This window comes from Rhinolophus ferrumequinum, chromosome 8 (assembly GCF_004115265.2).
Source record: "Rhinolophus ferrumequinum isolate MPI-CBG mRhiFer1 chromosome 8, mRhiFer1_v1.p, whole genome shotgun sequence".
Classification (NCBI taxonomy): Eukaryota; Metazoa; Chordata; class Mammalia; order Chiroptera; family Rhinolophidae; genus Rhinolophus; species Rhinolophus ferrumequinum.
In genome coordinates, this window is record NC_046291.1 from 838,340 (window position 1) to 861,590 (window position 23,251).

General features: G+C 60.0%; 3 protein-coding genes across 7 annotated transcripts in view; 1 reads left to right on the plus strand and 2 right to left on the minus strand.

Moving 5' to 3' along the window:
- The first annotated feature begins 4,064 nt into the window (after positions 1-4,064).
- LOC117025920 (aquaporin-12-like) lies at positions 4,065-8,628 on the plus strand. The gene is made up of 4 exons (XM_033112269.1): positions 4,065-4,671; positions 6,333-6,449; positions 7,474-7,700; positions 8,563-8,628. The coding sequence occupies exons 1-4, from the start codon at positions 4,065-4,067 to the stop codon at positions 8,626-8,628; spliced, it is 1,017 nt and encodes a 338-aa protein (XP_032968160.1).
- Positions 8,629-14,625: 5,997 nt separating this feature from the next.
- LOC117026296 (G-protein coupled receptor 35-like) lies at positions 14,626-16,663 on the minus strand. The gene is made up of 2 exons (XM_033112986.1): positions 16,580-16,663; positions 14,626-15,877 (listed from the first exon to the last, which is right to left on the minus strand). Exon 2 carries the CDS (start codon positions 15,865-15,867, stop codon positions 14,797-14,799), a length of 1,071 nt encoding a protein of 356 aa, XP_032968877.1. The 5' UTR covers positions 15,868-15,877; positions 16,580-16,663; the 3' UTR covers positions 14,626-14,796.
- Positions 16,664-18,787: 2,124 nt separating this feature from the next.
- LOC117025477 (G-protein coupled receptor 35-like) overlaps positions 18,788-23,251 on the minus strand; it is a 29,064-nt gene continuing 24,600 nt past the window's right edge. For all 5 annotated transcript variants that reach the window (XM_033111373.1, XM_033111375.1, XM_033111372.1 and 2 more), the window contains one exon: positions 18,788-22,714. In XM_033111373.1, coding sequence (XP_032967264.1) covers positions 21,787-22,704 — 918 coding nt within the window. In that variant the 5' untranslated portion in view covers positions 22,705-22,714 and the 3' untranslated portion in view covers positions 18,788-21,786. The remainder of the gene's footprint in view (positions 22,715-23,251) is intronic.

Here is a 23,251-nt window from a genome sequence, read left to right on the forward strand (position 1 = left end):
AGGAAGGAAGGAAGGAAGGAAGAAGGAAGGAAGGAAGGAAGAAAAGAGAGAAAGGAAGAGTCCAGACACAGACCTTACACTTTTCACAAAAGTTAAGAAGTCAAAACAGATCTTAGACCTAAATGTAAAATGCAAAACTGTAAAACTTCTAGAAGTACTTAAGTAAATAACCAAGGAACTAGGAGAAAATATTTGCAAAACAATTATAAGACAAAGGTCTTGTATCCAGAATATATAAGAATACATGAAGAACCATTATAACTCAAAAACAAAAAGATACACACTCAATAAAAAAACTGAGCAAAACTGAACGACCAATAAACTAATGACAATGTTTATCATCTATCATCAGGGAAATGCAGCTAAAGCACCAAGAAAAGAACTAAACAGCAGGCAGAATAGAAAATGTGTCTAAGTCTTCCCAGTACCAACTTTCTTACCAGATACCATACATCTCACACGTCCTCTGGACGATGTAAACTACTACCGCTGCCTGGGCAAAGCGGCGACAGAACCTCACAGAGTTATGCACGCACCTAACCATGACGCAGGTGTGTCAGGTATGAACCCCACAGAAAGAAACATTGGTCTGCAAAGACGTACACAGAAGCGCTTACAGCAGCTTATTCGTATTAGTCAAAAACCAAAAACTTAAATGTTCATCATCACAAAAATGGATAAACAAGCTGCAGTTCATCCATAAAATGGAATTCCATTCAACAAAAAAAAGGAACGAAACTCCGGCACTTCAGCCGTCAGGCCCCGCGCAGACAGCCCCAGGCAGACACACGGACACCGCACGGCGGGGGTGCCCCTCTGTCCCCAGGTCCCCGTCCAGAAGAAAGCCTGTGCTAACATGAGTCAGAAACACAGACGTGTGTTGCCCAGCATGAAAAAAATGTCCCCTTTCTCGGTAATGACGTGTGTTACCTGGATGTATGCACTTGTCACAAGGTGTGGAAGTTTACTCTTAGGAGTGATGTGCTTTGTTTTGTTTAAGTTTTATCTAAAAATTAAAAAGTATCTAAAAATAAAACATTAATTCACATGATTTTTCAGTGTGGATAATCACCGGGCTCGAGCCGGGGGTTTGTGAGCTCACGGCTGTGATGGCTGAAAGCGCCTTCTGTGTGTTCTCACCTGAGTAACGTGTGGATGTGTGGGCCGTGGAGACCCTCCCACCTGGTGGGAGCAGAAAGGCCAGCCAGGTCCTGAGGATGGAATGGGACGTCCCAGCACGACCTCACTCTCTACATGACCCCGGAGGAACCCTGGGCTGCCCAGGCCCAGTCTCCAGGCCTCTGTGGCTTCCAGAATGTTCCCCCACTACTCTGAGAGGGCAGGGGCCTTGCACAAGGAAAGGACAGGCACAGCCTTCCTCCCGCCCCCGGGGTTGGAGTCTGGACTGGTTTGTCCACCATCCAGGGTGAGGTCCGATGGGCCTGGGGATGGTGACTGGGTTTCCTGCAAGGCTGCCCCAGGTGGAATTCCTGGTGGGGTTAACCTCACCCCCTCTGGGAAAGTCCTGGGCCTCAAAATTGTCTGCTGGGACGACCAGAGAAAAGGTCAGCGCCTTGTCCGCTGGGCTGCAATTCCTTCCCTCCCTGGGTCTCTGTCTCCCTTCTGTGAAGGGGCATCTGGGAGGCACAGACTTGGATTAGAAAAATCAAAACAAAAGGAATGTAAGGGCGGGGGAAGTCGTGGCAGGACACGAAAGGGCTTTCTTTGGGAAGGATGAAAAGGCTTGCACTCTGCACATACAACCCAGGGAGGTGGGCTCCACAGCTGGGGCATCACTGGCTCAGAAACGCCCGCGGGGGCGCGGCCACGATGCTGCACACGCCTGGGAGCCAGGGCCCACGAGGTGGTCGGGCTGCTCTCACCCCCCAGGTGGCGTCATGCTCCACAGCTTCTCCAGCTGAATATGCTGGAACACTGGGAAGGAAATTCAAACCAATTTTGATGGCAATTTTTTCTTAACTTTGGAGTCACTTACTGGGAAGAACTGGGGAGGTGCTGCTGTGAGGGGTGGTCTTGCCTTCTCCTGAGGGGCAGGGGTGGGGGAGCAGGTCAAGGAAGGGGTGGGAAGGAGAGGTCAGTGACTGCTGTGGATCGAGGGGTCCTCCAGTGGGCACAGGGCAAGGGCGGGTGGGGGGTGTCATGTGGGGTGTCACACAGGGTCTCAGCTCCTGCTCCCCACATAAGAACGCAGCCTATGGTGAGGCCAAAAAGGAACACCCACGGAGCCATGGATAGGGGAGTCATATACCACTATACTCTTGCTGGCGGCTGGGTTGGAGACACAGGAAGCAAGAGCCACACGAGCCGCAACCTGCCGTCCCCTTCTCTGCCAACCAACCCCACTTGCTAACTGCAATCACACTTGCCAGCCCAGCCACTGTCTTCTTGCTAGCCCCCATTTGCTGCTAGCGTAGCCACAGCAGTTATATTAGTGGCCAATGGCTCACTGGTTACAGATGGCGGCCAACTAGCCACAGCTGATGGCCATCCAATCACAGTTGATGGCCATTTACTACCTGAGTGAGCACCTTTCCAAGTGAGGGCGAGAGCCTGGAAACTGCACTCCTGGCTCTGTCCCCACAGGGGCATCAGCTGTACCCTTTCTCTAGGGTCCCCTGGCAGTGTCTGGACCATGGGGCACTTGCCCTGCAGAGACCCTGCCTCCTGGGCTCAGAGCCACCTCCCCAGCTCTGCCCAGCCATCTGCAGGGGATGACATGGTTTGGGACTTGGGGTGAGGGGTGTGGCACCTGGCGCCCACCAGCCCTCCTGCCCTGCTGGTCCCCTGCCCCACTCTGCCTTGGTCCATGCATGGTGTGGCCAGGGACATCGCTGTGTCTGGGGGACCTCGACTTGGGTCTTCAACAGCAGCTGCCCCCACCCGACTCGTTCCTCGTCCAGGTAATGTCCCTCCATAGGGCTTCTTACATGCCACATCTGGCCCCAGCCGTGCCCCTCTTCCCCCTCCTGGACAGACCTGAGGGAGGGGCTCAGGGTACATGCCCCCACCCCCGTGGAGTGGTCTCTGAGCTTTGCTCAGCCTGTTCCCTCTGCCTGGAGTGACCTCCCCACTGGCTTTGGCAGGGCCCCCGATTCCCTGGTCCCTCGAGAGCCACGGCCAGTGACATCCTCAGGAAGGGGGTGCACTCCGTGAGGGATGGGTGTGCAGAGGTATTCACAGGGAGCCCCACTTGCCAAGGGCCTCTCCTCCAGTGCATCACCTCCTGCGGCTGCACGAAGCACCCGCACTCCTCAGCCAGCCATCCTGCTTTCTTAGAAAAGCATGTTTACTTGTCTGTGTGCCGTGCAGACTAGCACCATCCATGGAGAGGTGGGTCTTTCTGCAGGTTCAGCTTCTTGGGGTGTACAGAGCAGCCTTGGTGGGGCCCCCACGGCTTCCTTGTACGGGGATACCCAGCCCCACTGATGGCCCTCATGGAGAGAACTGGTGGCACGTGACTCAGATCCAGGCAGCGCCAGGGCCCCTCACCCGGGAGGGGGCACAGTGCAGGGCCCCTCACCCACGTGGGGGACTCAGTGCAGGGCCCCTCACACAGGGGGGACAATGTGCAGGGCCCCTCACCCGGGGGTGACACAGTGCAAGGCCCCTCACCCGGGGAGGCATAGTGCAGGGCCCCTCACCCGGGGGGGACACAGCCCAGGTACAGGGAGTTGCCAGGCTGTGCCCATGGAGGCAGGAGCCTAGGGTGTGAGTCATGGAGCTCATGGAGGCTTTAAAGAGCTGTGGCCCGTCTCCAGTCTCCAGCACCAGGGTTGGCCGAGTGGGGTGAGGGGCCTGGTGTGTCCCGCATCCAGAGGAAGATGCCTGGCCGAGGGGCAGTCTGCTGTGGGCGTTCCTGGCTCTGCTCCTGAGCCAGCAGCAGGTAGGATGGGGGTGAGGGTGCAGGTGTGGCATTCCCAGGGACGCTGGTCCAGGTGGACTCTTCCATGGCTCCCCCGCCCTTGGGGCTGGGGTGGGTCAGCCCCTGACACGTCAGCTCAGGTCCCCTGCTCAGCCTGGCTCCTCGTGGAGCTCCCAGGCTGATGGCTGGTCTGAACGTGTCCCTCTCCTTCTTCTTGGCCATCATCGCTCTTTGCCAGGCGGCCAGGAGGGCGTCTAAGGCCCTGCTCCCGGCGGGCACCTACAACAGCTTTGCCCGAGAGGCAGCAGGCGCGGCCCAGCTGGGGGCCTGCTGCCTGGAGCTGAGGGTGCTGGTGGAGCTGGGGCCCTGGGCCGGGGGCTTCGGCCCCGACCTGCTGCTGACTCTGCTCTTCCTGCTGTTCCTGGCACACGGGGCCACCTTCGACGGCGCCTCAGCCAACCCCGCCGTGTCTCTGCAGGAGCTCCTGCTGGCCGAGGCCTCTGTGCCCAGCACACTGCTGAAGCTGGTGGCCCAGGCGCTGGGCGTGCAGGCAGCCTGCACGCTGACCCAGCTCTACTGGGCCTGGGAGCTCAGCGACCTGCACATCCTGCAGAACCTCATGGCCGCTCACTGCAGCTCTGCCCTGCGCACCACCGTCCTCCACGGCACCCTGGTGGAAGGCGCCTGTGCCTTCTTCTTCCATCTGACCCTCCTTCGCCTCCAGCACAGTCTTCCCATCTACAGGGTGCCAGCCGTGGCCCTGCTGGTCACCATCCTGGCCTACACAGGTGAGACCTGGGTGCCTCTCCACTGGGTCACGTCACAGCCTCTGCCCCAGTGGCTGCCATGCCTCTCAGGCCTGCGGACACCCAGGAGAGGGGCTGAGGGCCGGCTGGGGCGGTATGCAAGCCACAGACACTGGGGGCGGCAATTTCCTGGGGAGCTGCTGGTGGCTTGACAGGCAGCTGAGCAGTATACAGCGTGGTAGGGTGAGGGCCCAGGGCCCTGTCCTTCCAACTGGGCCTTACCACATTCCAAGCTGTTTCTGTTCATCTCAGAAGGTCCACACCTGGGGCAGGTGGGGTGGCCAGTGCGGTTTCTCCAGGGCCCAGGCTCTGGCACCCCTGCATCCTCCATCACCCCTTCCTATAGTGCCAAGCCGGCTCACTTCTTCCTCACCCACTTCTTTCCCTCCCCTGTTGGTGCCAGGAGCTTCCCACGAGGGCAGCAGACCCCACCTAAGCAAGCCTTTTGACCCAATTCTTATGGGGTCCCTCGGCCCCCAGCCACACCCTAAACCAGTGCCACCCTCAGACCGAGGTCACTTGTCCTGGGGTCCTACGAGGGCCTGTCCCCAACGTGATGGTGGCACCTTTCCCACCTTCGTGGAGAAACAGACAGCCAAGGACAAGTGTGGGTCACACCAACCACTGACCTCACATTCCAGGTGTCCCTGCATTGGGGACAGAGCGGGGCCAGCACTCGGAGGACCCGGGCTGGGGCCCCACCCTTATTCCATCTGTGGCATTTGCTCCCCTAGGAGGAGTCCTCTGGCTGGCACACTCCCTCTGCCCCGGGCACTGGCACCAGGTCTGAGCAGGACAGCAGAGCCCGCCAGGAAGGTGGCCGGGGGGTGCCACTCTGCGCTGGGAGGGGACACGAGCCTTGTCCTCGGGCTGCAGGTTAATCCACAGGCTCCTCGGGCTCTGGGTGCTGGGGATGCAGCAGGAAGGGGCTGAGGCCGAGCTCCCCGAGTGTCCACTGGGGGAGACTCCATGGGGACAGAACCAGCACTGAGGGCCCACTGTCCATGCTGCTGACCACACCCGGCCCAGGGAGGACACTGTGGGACCTGGGCCACCAACGGCCAGAAACGTGCCACCAGAGCCGTGTATAGGGAGGGAATCGGGCCCTGGTGAGCAGACAGCTTGCCTGGACCCCCTGGGGTGACCCAGGAAGTGCTGCCGTCAGCACAGGAGCCGCCCACCCCGTCCCCGTGCCCAGTCTCCACCTGCCAGCTTGGAAGCCACCTGCTCTCCGCGAGGCCCGGACCTGCCCTGGTGGAGGTCCCTGCCTGTTGGCCGTCGTCTGCCTGGCCTGGGGCTGAGGGATGCTGGCCCAGCTCCTGCCGCCTTCCAAATCTCCCCTCCCTGCCCATCCACCACTCCCTCCTGGTGTTGTTTCATTAGCCCGAGTCCCTTTCCATCACCTCTCTGTCTCTCTGTCTCCCTGTCTCTCTGTCTGTCTCTCTCTTCATCTCTCTCTCCCTATGAAACCTCTGTCCTTGGCGGAGCGGCCCACCTGCCTGTGCTCCTATCAGTACAGGGGCCTGCCCAGGCGGAGCTCACAGTAGGAGTTGGGGTGGGGTTTGGAGGCCTTCTGGTCCTGGTTGCGGAGGTGGCTACAGGTGAGGCCACAGGGGGCCTGTGTGCATATGCTTCCTCCACAGCTGGGCCCCTCACGTCCGCCTTCTTCAACCCTGCCCTGGCCGCCTCGGTCACCTTCCACTGCTCGGGGCACACCTTGCTGGAGTACACCCAGGTGTACTGGCTGGGCCCTCTGACAGGTAAGGCCTGCAGGGGCTCCTAGGAGCAGGGGACACACAGAGCATCCTGGTCGACAGGACTGCGGGGTCCAGCTCGCTGGCGGGGAGTCCGTCCGGGACCTGTTTCCTGGCTGTGGGGTCCTGTGGGGAGAGGAGGGCGCTGTTGTGGGGGTTGGGCCCCCCTCACTGGTCTAGACACGGGGACACCTCCTCAGTTCCAGCCGGAGGCCCGTCCCTGACCATACTGGGGGAGGGGCTCTGAGCAGCTTTTCTCGGTTTGGACATCATCACAGAGGGGACTGGAGCCAGGGACAAAGGTGGTGGGGAGAGGCAGATCCTCTGAGGGTGTGGAGCAGCCAGGAGGGGATCCCTGTGTCCCCTGCAGGGATCCTCATAGACCCAGAGCCAGGGTCCCTTGGCCAGGAGCTGGGCCTCCTGATGTGGAGCCCCGGGGGGCAGTGGGCTGAGTCAGACAGCTAGAGGGACCGTGCCCCCGGGCGGGCTGTGGACGTAGGGCTGGCTGTCCCGTGTGGCTCCTGGGTGAGGCTCCCCTCTGACTCCCGGAGGCTGGGGAACCCCCAGCTCACCCTACTGTTTTCCTTGTACCTGCGGCTGGGAAGAGGGGTGGTGGGGAGGCCCCATGGCCACAGAGGGAGGGAACAAGCCAACCTCGGTTACCAGACCCCGATTCCAAACTCCCGGGTCTGAGGGCCCAGGTGGAGGTCACACCCTCTCCCACTCCTGGTCTCAGCCCCTCGGCCCCTCTCCACACCTTTATCAGATGGGTCACTGGGGTCTAGGGGAACTCTGGAAGCAGGAGAAAGGCACCCGGCCTTTTGCTCTCTGGCACCAGCTTCCTCCTGGGAGTGAGCATGTCACGTCCTCTCGTGTTATTGGTAATGGAGCCAAGTCAAGTCACACGGCCGTGACCAGCCCCACAGGCCCTTCTGGCCCAGGTCCGCAGGCACCTCGTCCTAGGGAGGGTCTGGGGTCTGAGTTGCAATGAGCCTGAGGGCCCTGTGCTCTGACACCTGGTCTCTTGCAGGGATGGCGCTGGCTGTCTTGCTGTATCATGGCCATCTCCCCCGCCTTTTCCAGAGGAACCTGCTCTACAGCCAGAAGAACAAGTACCGAACCCCCAGAGGGAAGCCAGCCGCAGGGCCTGGAGACACCCAGATGTCAGCAGAGGGGTGCAGAGTCCAGGAGCCTGGGCAGCGGGGGGTGGGGCGGCAGCTGCCGGGCTCCAGTGGGCATGGTCCCTGTGAGCGCCCTGTGAGGGGACGAGGGCCAGGTCCCCGGCTGGGTCCCAGGAAACCTGAGCTGAGGGAGCACCAGACCCGCCCCCACTCCTCCCCTGAAACTGTTTGTCAATAAACCATCCTGAGACCTGCCTGCTTCCCTGGCCTGACAGAGGCTTCTGAGGGAGGCGGGGTGAGGACTGGTCGACGTCACCTCCATCTTCCCACCAGGTCTGTCTTGCCTCTTCTTTACAGAACCAGAATCAAAGTAAGACCTAGGAAGAAACGCCAAAGGTCCAGGTGAATCAACCTGGTCCTGAGAAGAACCCAAGGGTAGAGTGTTCCATAGATGGTGCCTGGCTGCCCTGGACACGCCTCAGTGCTCACTGCCCAGGGAGGCCACAACACCCTGAGACCTGCTGGGACGTTCCGGGTGGTGGCCGGAGCCTGAGGCTGCAGGAGAGTGGGTGGGACACAGGGCACCCAATCCCACCCTCTGCCAGCACCCTGAGCCTCAGGGCAGTGACCCATAGGTCCCCAAAGAGCCTCCTGGCAGACCCTTAACCCCCCTCACCAGGCTGGAGGATCCTCAGCGTTTCCTCCCCAAAGACCAGAGCAGATCTGGAAACTTCCACCCCAAGAGGACAAAGGCCCCTCAGCTGGGGGTCCCAAGCACAGAGTCAGGCTGGCAGGGGCTCTAGCCCAAAGCCCCCCCGCCCCAGGCTGAGAAGGGTAAGAGGGAGAGCCAAGGACAGCCCTGGTGAGCCTTTCCCTGGGGGTGCCAGGTGGGGGCTGTCTTCCTGCACCAGCTCCGGGGTGGGGGACAGAAAGAAGAACCCCCACCCCACTTCCTGTGGCTGCCCCTTCACCCCTTTTAAATCCACTTCCCCACCCAGCCTGGAAGTGCTGCTGCTCTGTCCGAGCCCCAGCCTCCTCCCCTCCTGGGAGTGGCCACCCTGTAAGGGAATAAGCAGGGGACACCCCTGTGTTAGGGCCTGAAAGCCAGCCCTGTGTGGCTTCCAGAGAGCCTAACAGTGCTGCTCAGAGGCTTCTAGAAAGAGAGCTGTGAGCACACGGGTGCGATAGGATGGGGGCAACCAGTTCCCTTCGTAGGAGGGTCTATGGGGGTCTGGGCAGGGCCAGGGGGGATGGTCACTGCAGCAGCAGCAGAGACAGCAGAGGTTGTAACCCTGGGAAGAAAGAGGGGGTCCTCATGGGGAGCACCAGGACCCCAGCTAGGAGGCTGGCCGGCATATCTGTCCCCATAGAAAGTCCCTTTGGCCTCTGAACGACTACTTCCAGGACAGAAACTGCGGGTGCTTAGGCAGTGAATTTTATCAGTAAATTAGTACAAGAAAATCAAAGATGTGCACATTGCAGTAAAGCCAGCAAACGGTTAGAATCATTTGAGACTTGAGAATCCCTGTTTCGGAAGACTTCCACACGATCAAGCAAAGTCCATGAGCTTGGGAACAAAAACTAAATTTAAGGAACCCTGCGTTACACAGAAAAGAACACAATTTTCATACGAAGCTCTGATAAACCAATTAGTAACATGGAAGAGAACTTAAAAGTAATCTTTGCACATAATTGAAGATACAGGGATAAAATGCACAAGATGCGGACATGATCTCCACAAATTACAGGACACGTCGGAGGGAACAGTGAGTGACACAACGCTATAGATTTGCACCTCAATTTAAATTCAAACTTACACAAAATTGATTTGTATGAACAGTTAAATCTTTTTTAGAAAAAATCACAAGAACCATCAGCTCTAAATGTGCTAACATTTACGAGTATGTTTCAAAATGATTTATTGGAAAGGATCCCAGTGCTGTGGCAACCTGTAAAATACTCTGGACAGCTCCAGCAATGAATGGTTCCATTAGCAGAAAGATCCTTCTCGAAATTAAAACTTGCCGAAATGATTTGCAATCTTGCATTTGCTAAGAGTGGCTGATATTGCTTTCAGTTACATTACTGAAGATGAAGTTGCTGCGAGTTTATGTTATGAGGACCTAATTAATGAATTTGCAGAAAAGGGAGTCAGGAAATCGCATGATTAATCAAGATCTTTTATGAATAAAGTAGTACTTGTTGTATTCGATGTCACACCAACCACGCCTTTTCTGTTTATTGGCAATGAGCTGTTTTAAGGGAAAAGCTTTCTTTCTGTTTTAGTACCATCACGGTCCCCTTTCCCTGCCTTGCGCAAGGACCGTATTTTGCACTAGGACCGTTTTTGCACTGGGCGCATGCGGGCCTTCTCCTGCACCTCCGCGAACTGCCGCCGGGGGAGCCAGGGCGCAGGCTCTCGGGGCCGAGGCCCGCCAGGCGGCAGCTCGTAGTCCCGATGGGTACCAATCCGGGGCTGCGCTGCGCCCGCCCGCAGGGGCGCGGCCCCGGGTGGCGATCAAGTGCTTGCCGAGCGCCCAGTCGAGTGCGTTCAGAGCGCAGGCGCAGCGCCCAGCACAGCGCGAGCCCCTGCAGCACCAGGGACTCGTCCAGGTGCTGGAGATCAGGTCCAGGTGCTGGCCCACTGACCAGGCAGCCCTTGGTCGGGTCAATGGACAGCTAGCTGCACACAGGACGCTGTCCACCTGCAGGGGGACCCAGCAGCTCCGCGGGGTTCCAAAGTCAGTGCGTGGGCAAGAGGCGCTGTCATGCAGGAGACCCTGCTCACTGCGCCATGTGTCGTGCGGGGCGGCCTGCGGGGTCTCTGGTCCCGCTCCCCACATAAGAGCGCAGGACATGGTGAGGCCAAAAAGGAACACCCACGGAGCCATAGACAGGGGAGTCACACCACTATACTCTCGCTGGCGGCTGGGTTGGAGACACAGGAAACAGGAGCCACACGATTCTCAACCCTCACTGCACCGCTTGCAGGCTCAGCCACCATCTTCTTGCTAGCTCCCCCTTTTTCCTTTTTGCTACTAGCCTAGCCACGGCAGTTATATTCATGGCTAATGGCTCACTGGTTACAGCTGACGGCCAACTAGCCACAGCTGCTGGCCATTAGATCACAGTTGACAGCCATTTACTACCTGAGCCAGCACCTTTCTATGTGAGGCCGAGAGCCTGGAAACTGCTTTTTGGGGCTCTGTCCCCACAGGCGCTCTGCTCACCCAGCCGCCTGAGGCCTCGGTGCTGCCCCTACTAGCATGCACTGCAGAACTAAATACATACATGTATACATTTTCCGTCACAGTCTGGACCTCTTGTGGTCACTGACCTCCCACTGGCGAACTTCTCTGGCATCACGGAGTACTTCGTAGGGATTTCAGGTTTCAGGAAATCCTTTTTACTTTACATCCTTTAGTCACTTGCCCCCCTGTCTCAAATGGAAACTTTCAGGTCCGGTACCCAGTGGTCACCGCTGGGTGGTGCTCACTGGCTTTTGCCGTGAGGTCTGCCACTCCACACAAGGCCTTCGTGCAGAGAATTTGTCCATCCCGACACTCCTGTGTCTAACACACTAATTACAATGCGAATCCCTGTGTCCACTGATGTCCTATGAACCGTCTCAAGTCCATAAGCTATGTGGGCTCGGGCCATCTTGTCACTCCCCGTTCAGCACGCCCAGTCAACGCTGGCCAGAGGCAGGTTTCCACGCCTTCTGCTCTACGGCATCAGGTGGCAGGAGCACTCCCCACACAACATCCCCCAATTCAGTCAGGGACTAAGGAGGCAAACCCTTCACTTCATATCGAGTTCGTCCACATCCCAATTTCCATCCAGACTTTCACCGTCATCCCATCATCCCTTGCGTTCCTGTATCCTCCCATCCCGACTTTAGCTTCTGGTGGGACCTCATCTCTAGGCCTTGGGATCACAGAGCGCTGGGCCGGCATGTCAGGCAGTCACACGCGAGTGGCCTCGAGTTCTCCACTGTCCAGTGACGCTGCTTCTGAAGACCCAGACCACTGCACGAAGCTTCCCTCTCTACTGAAATGGTTTTCATTTTCTCTTTTAGTTTTATTGCTATTAGGCCATCATCAGGGGCTCAAATGGAAACCACTTGATGGTAACTCCTGGCCACTTCCGGCCTCTCTCCCCACCCCTTCACGTGAGACCACAGGGACACAGCCCTGGGAGGCTCCTGGTGTGCATGTGTTGGCAGCCAACACCTAGACCTGGACATGGCAGGTTTTGAGAAATATTTGCTGATAATGTGAAAATAAAGAAAAAGTCTCATTCAGATAGTCTGGAAGTCTTGCAAGGGGAGCTCTCCCACACACACCACCTGTAGCAGCTTACTTGAAAACTGGGGCAGGAAGGAACTTTATTTACTACCCCAGCAGGAGGAAGGAAGATTTTTTTTCCTTGCCTAGCAACAGCCCAACCAATGAGAAACCACCTTACCCTGAGTTCCTTCTCTCCTCCAATGGACTTTTGCTCATAACTGCCCTTCCCAGCTTTCTCCTGTTTCTCTATCCTTTGTTCTCCAGACTTGCCTGTGGTTCGTCATAGTTCGCATGTCCCAAACTGCAATTCCTCTGCTAATCCCAAATAAACTCATTTTTGCTGGTAAAATAACTGGATACAGTAGTACCTCGGTTTTCGAACGTCTCTGTTGACGAACATTTCAGTTTATGAAGCTGTCAACCCAGGAGTAAATGCTTTGGTTTTTGAACACGCCTCGGAAGTCGAACATGTTACATGGCTTCTGCTGAGTGCAAGATCCTGAGGCCTAGCTGTCGGCTGTTTTCAGAACTCGAACGGTCTTCCGGAACGGATTATGTTCGAAAAACAAGGCACCGCTGTATTTTATTTTTAAGGCTGAAAATAAGTCAACACTAGGTTGTGCCCAAACTTGGAAAGTGGAGCTCGGGGCAGTTCAAGAGCCTCTGGAAAGTTCCCTGTCCTGGATGGCAGCCCCCTCCTCGCTGTGTGGATCTTGTCTGGCTGCCCCTCAGCCCGGCAGCCTGCTGTACCCAACGTTGCCTCCAGGCTGGGAGGGCCTGGGTCTCTGGCACCCGATTCCCCAAAGGGGTTGGTACTGAAAGGTGACTCCAGCGGCTGCTCCCTGGAGAAGTTGCCCTATAAGCAAGCTGACTCAGGGTGAGGACGCAGCAGGCTGAGCCCACGCTCCTCCCACATGTTTGCCAACAGCCTGAGCCCAAGGCCCCATCTCTCCCCGGGCCTCAGCTCGAAAGGTTCCCATGGAGCAGCCATGCCCATCTTCCTGGAGTCAGACATAGGCTTCCTTGGCTGGATGCGGAGGGTGGCGCCAGCTGGGGAAGCTGGTGGACCACACAGCGGCCTCACAGGTGATGGCTGCCTCCCGGACCCAGGACCCTGAGTACACATGTACAGGCTGAGGTACAAGGTGTGGCCGCTTGCAGCTCAGGGCTCTCTTCTAAGGCCACCTCTTCACGGTGACACAGGAGTGCCCTCTTCCAGGGCCAGGCAGGAGGGACCCTCACTCATTACAGTTTCTGTGTGTGGGAGGGAGAGGTGCGGGGCTGGTGTCTCACCCCCTCCTGTCGGCCGGCTGCCACTCTGGCCAGCATGAAGCCTCACGAGGAGAGCGGGGGCAGGGGCTGTGGCCACACTCTTGGCGTCCCGAGGAGCCCCACACTTGGGCCAAGGACAGGACAGCTGCTGTTGACCTCCTTGGCGCTGGAGCAGGGCCAGCGGCATAGATACCGCTGTCAGCCTTGGCCACACAGCAGCGTGCCCGGGTGCCAGCGGTACCCACCACCTCACTGGAGCAGTGGGGTGGGGGCCGGTGAGCTGCTTCTGGTTAGTGCAGCCAGGGCAGCCGGTGAGCCTCGCCTCCTGGCAGCAGACGGCCAGAGCAGGCTGTTGATGAGGCACCGGCACTCACTCAGCGGCTCTGACCAGCAGCCCACGCTGACCACCGTGTGGCTTTGGCTCAGGGCCAAGAAGTACACCTGCCTCAGGTTGAGGCTGGTGGCCCTGCAGGAAAGCGGGTCTGGCTGGGGGCACCGCCCGAGGCCTGTGTGCCCCCATTCTGCCCGAACAAGTCTCTCTGTGCAGCTGGAGGGGCCAAGCAGCGTCCCTGAATGCCCTGGACGATGTGCAGATACTATGGTCAGGCCGTGGGGGGTGGGGCGGGAGGGGCGGGGGAGAACGGGGGCTTGAGGAAGGGGGCGGGGTTCTGGGTCTGATCCTTCCTCCTCTCAGCTGGTCACCTGAGGCTGTCAGCCTCTCTGCTTCCCCAGCCCCAGGTTGGGGCCTCCAGTTTCCCCCATGAGCCCCTCGGGACTGTGCCTAGCCAGGGCTTCTCAGAGGAGGTGTTTGTGCTGATCCCGTAATTCCATTGCAAGCCAAGCCCTCTGGGCTGGGGGGTGGGCACACCCCGAGATCCACGGGGTCGTGAGGACAGGCAGGGTCCCAGGGCTTCCTCTCAGCCCATCTCCATCCCTTCACCTGAGAGGTGATAAGTGTGAGGTCCACAGTCAGACCGGCCTGAGCCTGCAGAGGAGGCTGAGAGGGTCTGTGAAGACTGGGGGTGGTGCTGGAAGAGGTGAAGTGGGGAAGAAGGGGGGCCTGGGCAGCACCCCCCAAGGGAAGGAAGGAGACCTCTTTGACGCGCCTCAAGAATCCAAGTTAAACATTTTATTTAAAGGATTTTCTTTAAACTCATTAAGTGGCTATGTCTCTTTAAATGTCACCGTGTGGAGATGGGTGCCCTGCAGCCCTGGGACCTATTTGGGTCTTGTAGCAATGGTGTGGAAGGCTTGACGAGAGACCCTGGAACTGCCAGTAGATTTCAGTGTGTAATCATAATCTGAGGGAAGTGAGGGAAAAATAAGCCTTGTTTTTCTCTAACAGCCGCCCCAATCCGTGCAGGGGCCGCTGCCTGGTGCTCAGAGGGACTGCCTTCCAGATCATCTTAGTGGGTGGGGGACAGAGGTTGGAGGTCAACCGGGTGGACATGGGGGTCACTGCACCATCGAGCTTGAGAGCTGGTGGGGTGGTGGGGGGGCTTACACACTGACAAGGTGAAGGAGCACCTGAGAGGCTAGCTGTGACTGAGGCAGAGCTTTGAGAAAAAAGATCCATGTGGTGGCAACCCTTTAATTGGGGGGTTAGAGTCTGCTTGCAGAGGGGAAGCCCTCACCCCCAGGACCCGTAAATCCTCAGAGACAGCACCAAAGTCACACTGCGCTCAGCGAGGCTGTTCCTTGTGGGCATGGTGGAGGAGGGGAGAGAGCAGCCCTGGGGGGACCGGGTACCCCCCAGGGCACGGGCAGCGTGCTGCAGCGCTGTGTGTGGGGCCCCTCCGGTGCTGCTCCGCGGAAAGACCAAGGCCTAGTGAGGATGGCCCCCACCTCCTCCTGGAACTCTGTGGCCACAAAATAGTAGCAGATGGCGTCCAGGCAGCAGTTGGCGTTGGCAATTCGGGAGCTGACCTGCACGAAGGTGGCCACCTTCTGGACCGTGGGGCAGTCTGCATCTGTCCACTGGGCCATGAGCTTGGCCAGCAAGGCCACGTGCAGCGGCAGGAAGCAGAGCACGAAGGTGGCCAGGTTGGCCGCCACCACACAGAGGGCCTTGAGGACCTGGGCAGCGGCCTGGGGCGGGGCCCGAGTCCACTCCCGGAGGAGACACCGGAGTACCTGGGCCGAGCAGAAGCTCAGGATGAGCAGGGGGAGGACGAAGAGCACCAGGGAGAGAAGCAGGGCCCTGGGGCCCCGTGTGCGGCCCCGCCCAAAGCAGAAGCTCTCCCCTGGGCGCAGCCAGGCCGCTGGCAGGGCCACGGCCCCGATCACCAGCAGCCAGAGGGCCGCGCAGGTGAGGGCGGCCTGGCGGGGGCCGCGCCAGGCCCGGGCCCGCAGGGGGAAGCGCAGGGCGGCATAGCGGTCGGCAGCGATGGCCGTGAGCAGCCACATGCTCATGTAGGTGTTGATGTAGTAGAAACTCTGCAAGACCCTGCACAGGGCACCCTCCTGGGTCCCCGATGCCGACGTCGGGCCCAGCGTGTGCAGTACCCCCGGGAGGCTCAGCAGCAGCAGCCCGTCGGCCGCCACCAGGTTGACCATGTACACGCGGGTCTCCGTCCACCTGCGCAGGCGGCAGCAGAAGACCCAGAGCGCCAGGCCGTTGAGCAGCAGGCCCAGCACCAGGATGAGGTAGATGGAGACGCTGGTTGCCACCTGTGACAGGACGCCCCTCTCCATGCTGCAGCCGTCAGAGTTGTTTGCAGTGGCAGCAGTCGCAGACACCATAGCTGACAGCCTGAGAGGGGTGGGAAGGTGGCGGGAGCTGCAGCTCAGGGCTGAGGGGGCACAGCCAGACTACGCCTCTCCTGGGGGACAGGGTGGGAGACACCACAGCCTCTCTCTCCTCGTCCTCCCCGCTCCCTCTCCATCTCTCTCGCCCTCTCCCCCCAATTCCTGTGTCAGTCCCAGGGCTCCTGAAGAACCTGGGTCAGGGTTCCCCCTCCTATCACCCCAGGTGCTCCACGAGTTGCCCTCTAGACTGGGGACCAGCTCCTCCCCTGCCCTGCCCAGTGGGCCCGGGGCCTGTGTGTGGACCGGAGGCATCTTGCCAAGCAGGGGGCTTTGTGGGGGCCCCTCTCTGGGCCTCCTGACCCAAGGCTTCTGCTCAGCCCAGGACCTTTGCCAACCTGGGTGTCTGCTCAGTTACCCGTCCCCCTGGCCCAGGTGGCCCTATCTAAGGACCCTCCTCCCGTGGTCCCAGGAGTGGGGCCTCCAGGCTCCTCTGGAAAGCAGAGCTGGCCCAAGGTCCTTTCTCAGGAACTCAGGACACACACCTACACCTGCTTGGCCTCAGAGCTCAGGACCAGCTGCCCACAGAGGCAGGGCCCCAGCCAGGGACTGACAAGGATGGACAAGAGCCAAGTGGACCCCTGCTCCTGGGAGCCCTCTGTGGCAGCCAGCAGGGTGAGGGGACAGGCCTGGCTCGGGGAGGACTCACCGATCTGGGACACCAGGGCCTTGGGGACTGCAGCTGGGCCACTCCGCACACAGCCAGGCTGCTCGGGCTGGGCCAGGCCCCAAGGCTGTGGTCACCACCTTTGTGCTCTCCTCGAGTGGGTGGAGTCACATCTCTGAGGTGTCAGGCCGGTAGGCAGCCCCTGCGGCTCTCCCCTCCTGGTCTTCATGTGCAGGCTGCCCCAGCCTGTGGTGAGTGACACCCTGCCCACCCTTCCTTCCTGAGCATAGCTCTGTAGCAGCCTGGAGCTCAGGGCCGGATGGAGACCTGGGACACTCCAGCCTGCGGAGCCTCGGCCTCTCACACAGCGGTGAGAGGGCGGGAACCGCTCCTGGGGCAGGCCTGCTTTGGCTGGGTGCTGCCCACCCCTTCCTGGGCGTCTGTGGTGGGCGCCGGCTGGGGAACCCCATGTAGGATGGCCCTGCGGTACATGGCTGGCACCAAGTCGCCCACACTCCAGGGGAAGCCAGGTCCCTGGGCCAGCCTCCCCCACCCCACGGCCGTGAGCCTCAGAGGGCCTACGGGGAGGGCGACTGGCCCGGCAGCTGCAGCTCTGGGTCCAGGTACGTGGCCTGTCAGGACGGAAGCTGTAGTGACAGTGTGGCGACACCCTTCAGGACAGAGGTGCACACTGCCCGCCGGGGCCGGGGCCGAGGGCCTCTGCAACTGCTTTTAGTAAGTGGCTCATCAGAAGCCCAGTCTCCAACAGCCGGCCCGATGTGGTCAGCTCAGGTGACCCAGCTTCGGAGCGCCCTGGGGTCACGGAAACCACCCTTCTGCCCACCCTGCTTCACTCGCCCCTTTTTGGGTATAGCTCTCAAGAGCACTGCTTGCAAACCCCATCTCAAAGGGGCTCCCAGAGCACCTAGTGCAGGGGTGCACTCCTGCTGAGGACGAGGGTGGCCCACCCTCGGCACAACAGATGCAGCCCCAGGGCCACGCATGGGTTGAGCGAGCAACCTGGGGAGTCAGAGACAAGGACCGCAGTCAGTCTGCTCAGGACCATCTGGAGGGGAGCTGGGGAGGGATGTGTGTGTGAGCTGGAGCACCTCCTCCAGGAGTTTCTGTGTGACTCCGGCTGCCCACTCACGGTGCCCAGCAGGTGCCCTGGGCAGGGCAGGGGTGGGGGCTGCTGTGAGGAACAGCCTGTCCGCACACACGCACAGACAGGAGTTGACTGAGCAGTGCTGAGGGTGGGCACCTTGTGGGGCAGGGCTCTGAGAGTGGGGCAGTGGCGCCGCTTCTGAAAAGCGTGTGCTGCCACACCGGCCGGGCTGCCCCACCCCGCCAGAGAAGGGCTCTTATCGGTAATGCCATTTCTGCCTCCCCTCTGCATTCTCTCGTGTGGCAGGGGCTGGAGGGCACCCTTGATGCCAGGGGACAGTCTAAATTCTGCCTGCACAAGAGGCAGAGGCTGACGTATCCTCTCCGTGTGTGGCTTTCAGTGTGGTCAGTCTTGCTGTGCCATTTGGTCACTTTGGGGATGTGGAGAGCAGTTTCCTGAAGTTGGCTGGACTCTGCATTCCACCATCCATTCCTGGGAGGAGGGGCAGCCCTGAAGCGAGGTCCCTGCAGCTGAGGGCTGCAGCCCCAGCCTGCACCACCTCCCTTCTCCTGCACCACCTGACGATGCTTTTTTTCACACAGGAGACGGGCTTGTGTGCTTAGGAAAAATCCCACTGAGAGCTCACGGACAGTGGGGACCTCAGGCACAAAGGAGACCAAGAGCAGCTCCTGGCCCACATGCAGCCCCTCCACCCCAGACCACTCTGCAGCCAGGCTTCACTGCCAGCAGGGACAGGAAGAGCCTTCAGGGAGCCAACTGCCCAGAGAAACGTCTCACAGACGCTGGCACCAGTCGCGTCCAGCACAACATGGGTTGTGGGGAAGGAGAAGGGCAGCACAGGGTTAAGAAAAGACAGAAGCCAGGAATAGAATTGAAGCACGGGCCAAGGGGAACAGTCTCAGGGACTGAACCCCGAATCGGGCCAACGCGTAGTTTTTATTGGTAAATTTCTAAACAGGTAATGATTGTTAATCTCAAGATCTGTGTGTTAGTAGCCCGCTGGCTGTCTTTCCGAAAGTTCCCATTGTGTTCCAGCCTGGACTTTGCCTTCACACACGCACATCTCCAAGGAATCCATTGAAGGGGCGGGACCGATATAACTCCATCCGGCCTCAGTTTCCCTTGTGAAATCCTGGGAAGAGCGCGGGGGGAACAAACGGTTTGGCAGCTGTAAGGCAACAGGCACCAGCCAGGCAGACAGCAGACTGTTAGGAACAGGGTGACATGGGGCTTCCCAGCAGCAGCTCAGTCTCTGTAGGAAAATTGTTGGCCACTCAGATTCTGCATCAAACCCCGCTCTCTGGTCAGAAGCAGCTTGGTTCTGGGCAGTTCTCTGCGTGTAGACTCTGTAGCCCCCTAACCTGTCTGCTCCATGGTGGATTACAGATGGCCACCACTTCCTAGGAGAGCTCCCACCATCAGCTGACCACCCACACTTCCTCTGGCTCTTCCCAAGGGGTCTGGCTTGCCAAGCCCTCACCAGCCTCCCCCAGTGCTCTGTGCTCAACAGGCCTCTAGCCAGATAAAATACCCAGGTGTGACCCTGGCAGAGGGGGCATCAGCTTCTGTCTCCCACCTTCTGAGCCCTGTACTTCTCTGGATGCAGCCTCAAAATGAATTGGCTTTTCTTTCAGAAGCCTGTTCATTGCTAATTGTCCTGTCAAAGTACCAGGCAGCCCTTGGGCCCTGGAGGGTGGGTGGCAGGGGCAGCCTCATGCTGGGGGAGGCTTTCCCCTTGGCCTGGCCCCGCCCAGAGCCCCTCCTCTGGTGTAGGATGCTCAGAGTGTTTGAGTCGTCATCAGAGCTCAGAAGCCAGCTCCTGGGATGCTGGACAATGTTCGCCTCTGTTCCTTTCCTCATGGTTCCTTCAGGAATCTCGTGGGAGTCCAGCTGCCTCCACTGTGCTTCAAGCCCCGACGGGCCAGACAGAAAGGGAATGTGTGCACCCCCAGTCACAGCCAGAGACTGGGGGGCATAGCACCCCCAAGGGCCAGCGAGGTGGACAGCAGTGCATCCGTAGGAGGGGGCGGTCCTTGGAGAGCTGGGTGCCGCCCACCAGCAGCACCGCCTGGAGGCCTGCGGGTTTCTCCCCTCCCACTGCTTTCATTTCCTCCACCCCAGAGAGGACAGCCCTGGCAGGGCACACGTGGGCGCATGGCAGGGCTCAGCTGCAACTTGTGCAGATGTCACATCAGCTGTGCCTCTGAGCCCACAGCAACCTCCGAATCCTTCTTAACACAAGGCCCTAGGAGGCCACTACCACCTGGCCAGAAGTAACCTTTCCATCTGAAGCTCTTTCCTGTTGCTGGTCTCACGGGCCGTCTGAGCCCCCTCCTCAGTCCCTCAGTGCTGGGTGGGGTGGGGGTGCTGGAGCTGAGTCCCAGGCCCGGTTCTCCTACCTCTCTGACCCCCAGTCTGGCCAAGGACAGGACCAGGTGCTTATGCTCAGCCCTGTGTCATTGGTCAGTGCAGAGGGCAGCCCATCTGAAGTAAGAATCATCCCACTGCTCCTCCGCTCCCTGGAAATCAAACCCCTGGAGGGCCAGGGGGGTATAAGCCAGGTTTGGACACCGTCAGCTTGGCCCTGCCCACAGCAGGGCAGGGCTGTGAGGATAGCAGGCAGGGTTGGGGTGCTGGAGGACCAGGGTCGGGGGCAGACACATGGGGAGACTGGCTGGGGTGAGGGGTGTGGGGAGCCATGGGAAGCATTCCTGGGGACATCGGGCTTGGGGAGTTTGGGGCAGATGGGAAGGGCTGAAGGCTGTGCGGCTAGCCAAAGGCCACCACCTGTGTCAGGGCACAGGAGGGATGGGGGCAGGGTGGAGGCAGGAGAGGGTGCAGGCTGCCTACAGGGGGCCACTTACAGCTCTGCCATCACTCACACCAGAATCCTCACGCCTGTGTTTGCCCCGTTCCTGACCCACTGGACACACCTGGCCACCCTGTGCCTTCCCAGGACAGAATGCAGCCCCGCCCCTCCCAGGTGTGCAGGCATGGTGGCCAGAGGCCACCAAAGGCTTGGGTTCTAAGAAAGGGGACACAGGTGGGGTTCCCCTGAGAAGGGCTTTCAGTAAGGGGAAGCCTGAGGAAGGGTGAGGGCGGGTGGAGGCTGAACACCTGGACGGGCAGGCCGGCCCTGGTAGGATGTGGTCATATTCTCGCTCCCACCACAGCGGGAAAACAGGGCAGGGAGGTCGTTTTGTGCCCGAGGACACACAGGTGGGAGGAGACAGAGCTGGCCTTGAACCCAGGCCCACCTGGGGCCGGCACAGGGGCCTCTGGTCGCTCCAACTTGAGTCTGGCTTCCCAGCCCCATCACGGAGGCCAAGGAGATGCGGACTCAGCACAGAGCCACCTGGCTGAGCACCCGGCCCTTCCCCCACCAGGCAGGGCATCAGTTCTCCTGAGTTCACACAGGACAGAGTCCCCTCGACAGACCCGCCCTGTCCCCGCTGCCCCTAGCCTCCACCACCCTGTCGCATCTGTGCAGCCCCTACAAGGGGTCGGCTGAGGGGTCCTGGGCCTGCATTGGCAGGAGCAAGCCAGGCCGAGTGCATTGAGCGCACGCCTGCCAGGAGTACACAGCACCCACCAGACTTCAGATGGGTGGGGAGCAGGTCTGAGGGCCCAAGGAGAGCCCCAGGTGGAGAACCATAGGGAGTCATCTGGGGAGATGCCCGGCCCTCCCGCCTCTTACCAGGCGAGCACAGGTGGCACCCACACAGCCTGATCAGGGCCAGCCCTGGTGGACAGCTTTATTCCGGCCCCAGCGGGCTGGCATCAGAAGGCTGGACATTGAAGCCTTGCACCACCCAGGAGGTGCACCAGGCTTTGGGCACAGCAGGTGTGCTACCCCACTCCAAGTTCCTGCAGGTGGACTTGCTCAGGCCTCAGTCCTCTGGCTATCCCTCTCCCTGTCCCTCTTCCATCCCAGAGGTGGGGCTGTTGCCTCCCAAGCCTCTGTGCCTGGGTAACTGTGCCCAGAAGGCCTCCTGGAGAGTGCCCACAAGCCATGGCAAGTTCAGGGCCGATCCCGGGCCTACTTGCTGCTTGTCACAGAGCTCCCCAGCAGGCTGAACCTCCCGGAGAGCCGGGGCCTGGCTCCCCGTGCCGGTGCTCGCCCTTACGACAGCGTCATACACACAGAATCCTGGCTCTTGTAGGCCTTGGCACTGGGGGGCCCGGCCAGCGCGGACGCTTCCTGGAACTCCTTGGCCATGTAGTAGTAGCAGATGGCGTCCAGGCAGCAGTTTGCATCTGAGATCTTGCTGGTGACATAGAGGGCACCGTAGATGGCACAGGTGTTCAGGCCCGTAGCCAGTCGCCACGTCAGCACCACGTGCAAGGGCAGGAAGCAGACCGTGAACACGACCAGGTTCGCCCAGACCATGTGGGCGGCCTTCTGGGTGGCCTCTGCTTGGCCCGAGTCAGTGTCCGGCCTCTGGCGCAGGACGGTCAACACCTGCAGAGAGCAGAAGCCCAGCACGGCCAGGGGCAGGTAGAAGCCCAGCAGTGAGAAGGCCACGGTTTGGGGGTGTTGCCGGCACTGGTTCGAGAAGCAGAAACCACCGTCCTGCTCCCTCAGGAGCCAGCGAAGCACCAGGGAGCCGATCACCAGTACCCAGAGTGCCACGCACACAGCCGCAGCCTGCCTGGGCGAGCGCAGCCCGCGGGCGCACAGTGGGTGCCGCACGGCCACGTAGCGGTCCAAGGCGATGGCTGTCACCAGGCTGATGCTCATGTACCTGTTGGCCAGGTAGATGCCCTGGGAGAGCTGGCAGAGCAGTGTGTCCTCGGAGCGGTCCTTCAGGGAGTAGAGCATGAAGGGCAGGACACAGAGCAGGCAGAGGTCGGCCGCCGCCAGATTGACCATGTACACGTGGGTCTCCGTCCACCTGCGCAGACGGCAGCAGAAGACCCAGAGCGCTAGGCCGTTGAGTGGCAAGCCCAGTGCCAGCAGCATGCCCAGGTAGGCGTAGGAGATGTGTGTGGGCATCACGGAACAGGTGAGCTCGTTGGGGGTGCAGGAACTGTTGTTCATGGTCCTGGGGCTGCAGGAGGGGAAGCAGGGGGTGAGGGCGGTCGGCAGGGCCTGGCGAGAGCCCGGGCGGGGGCTGGCCAGCCCAGGGATGCAGGAGGTGAGCCCCACCCCATATCTAGAAGCTCCAAAGTCATCTTCCCAAAGAACTCATAGAAATCCTAAGAAGCTCTTAGGTAACCTGCAGGTCAAACCCCTGCCCACGGGATGGGTGAGGAAAGCAAGGCCTTCAGAGGCCGGGCGGGCCTGAGGTCACACATTGAGCACCTCAGTCCTGGAGCCAGACCCCTTTCCCTCTCCGGAGCCCTCCTTTCCCGGGCCCTGCCTGCTGCTGGCCAGAGACAAAGGCACGAGGAGCTCACTGTCCACCTCCAGTCCCAGCAGAGCCAGCTCTGAGATCCCGAGGGGTCCCTCTCCTCCAGCTGTCAGGACAGGGGGCCCAGGGAGTGTGGTTTGCCACCACCTGCTGCCCCAGTGCCCCTCTTATCAAGACGGCTCAGAGGTGGCGCCAAGACAGGCTCAGGACAAAGCCCAGGGCACAACTGCCCGC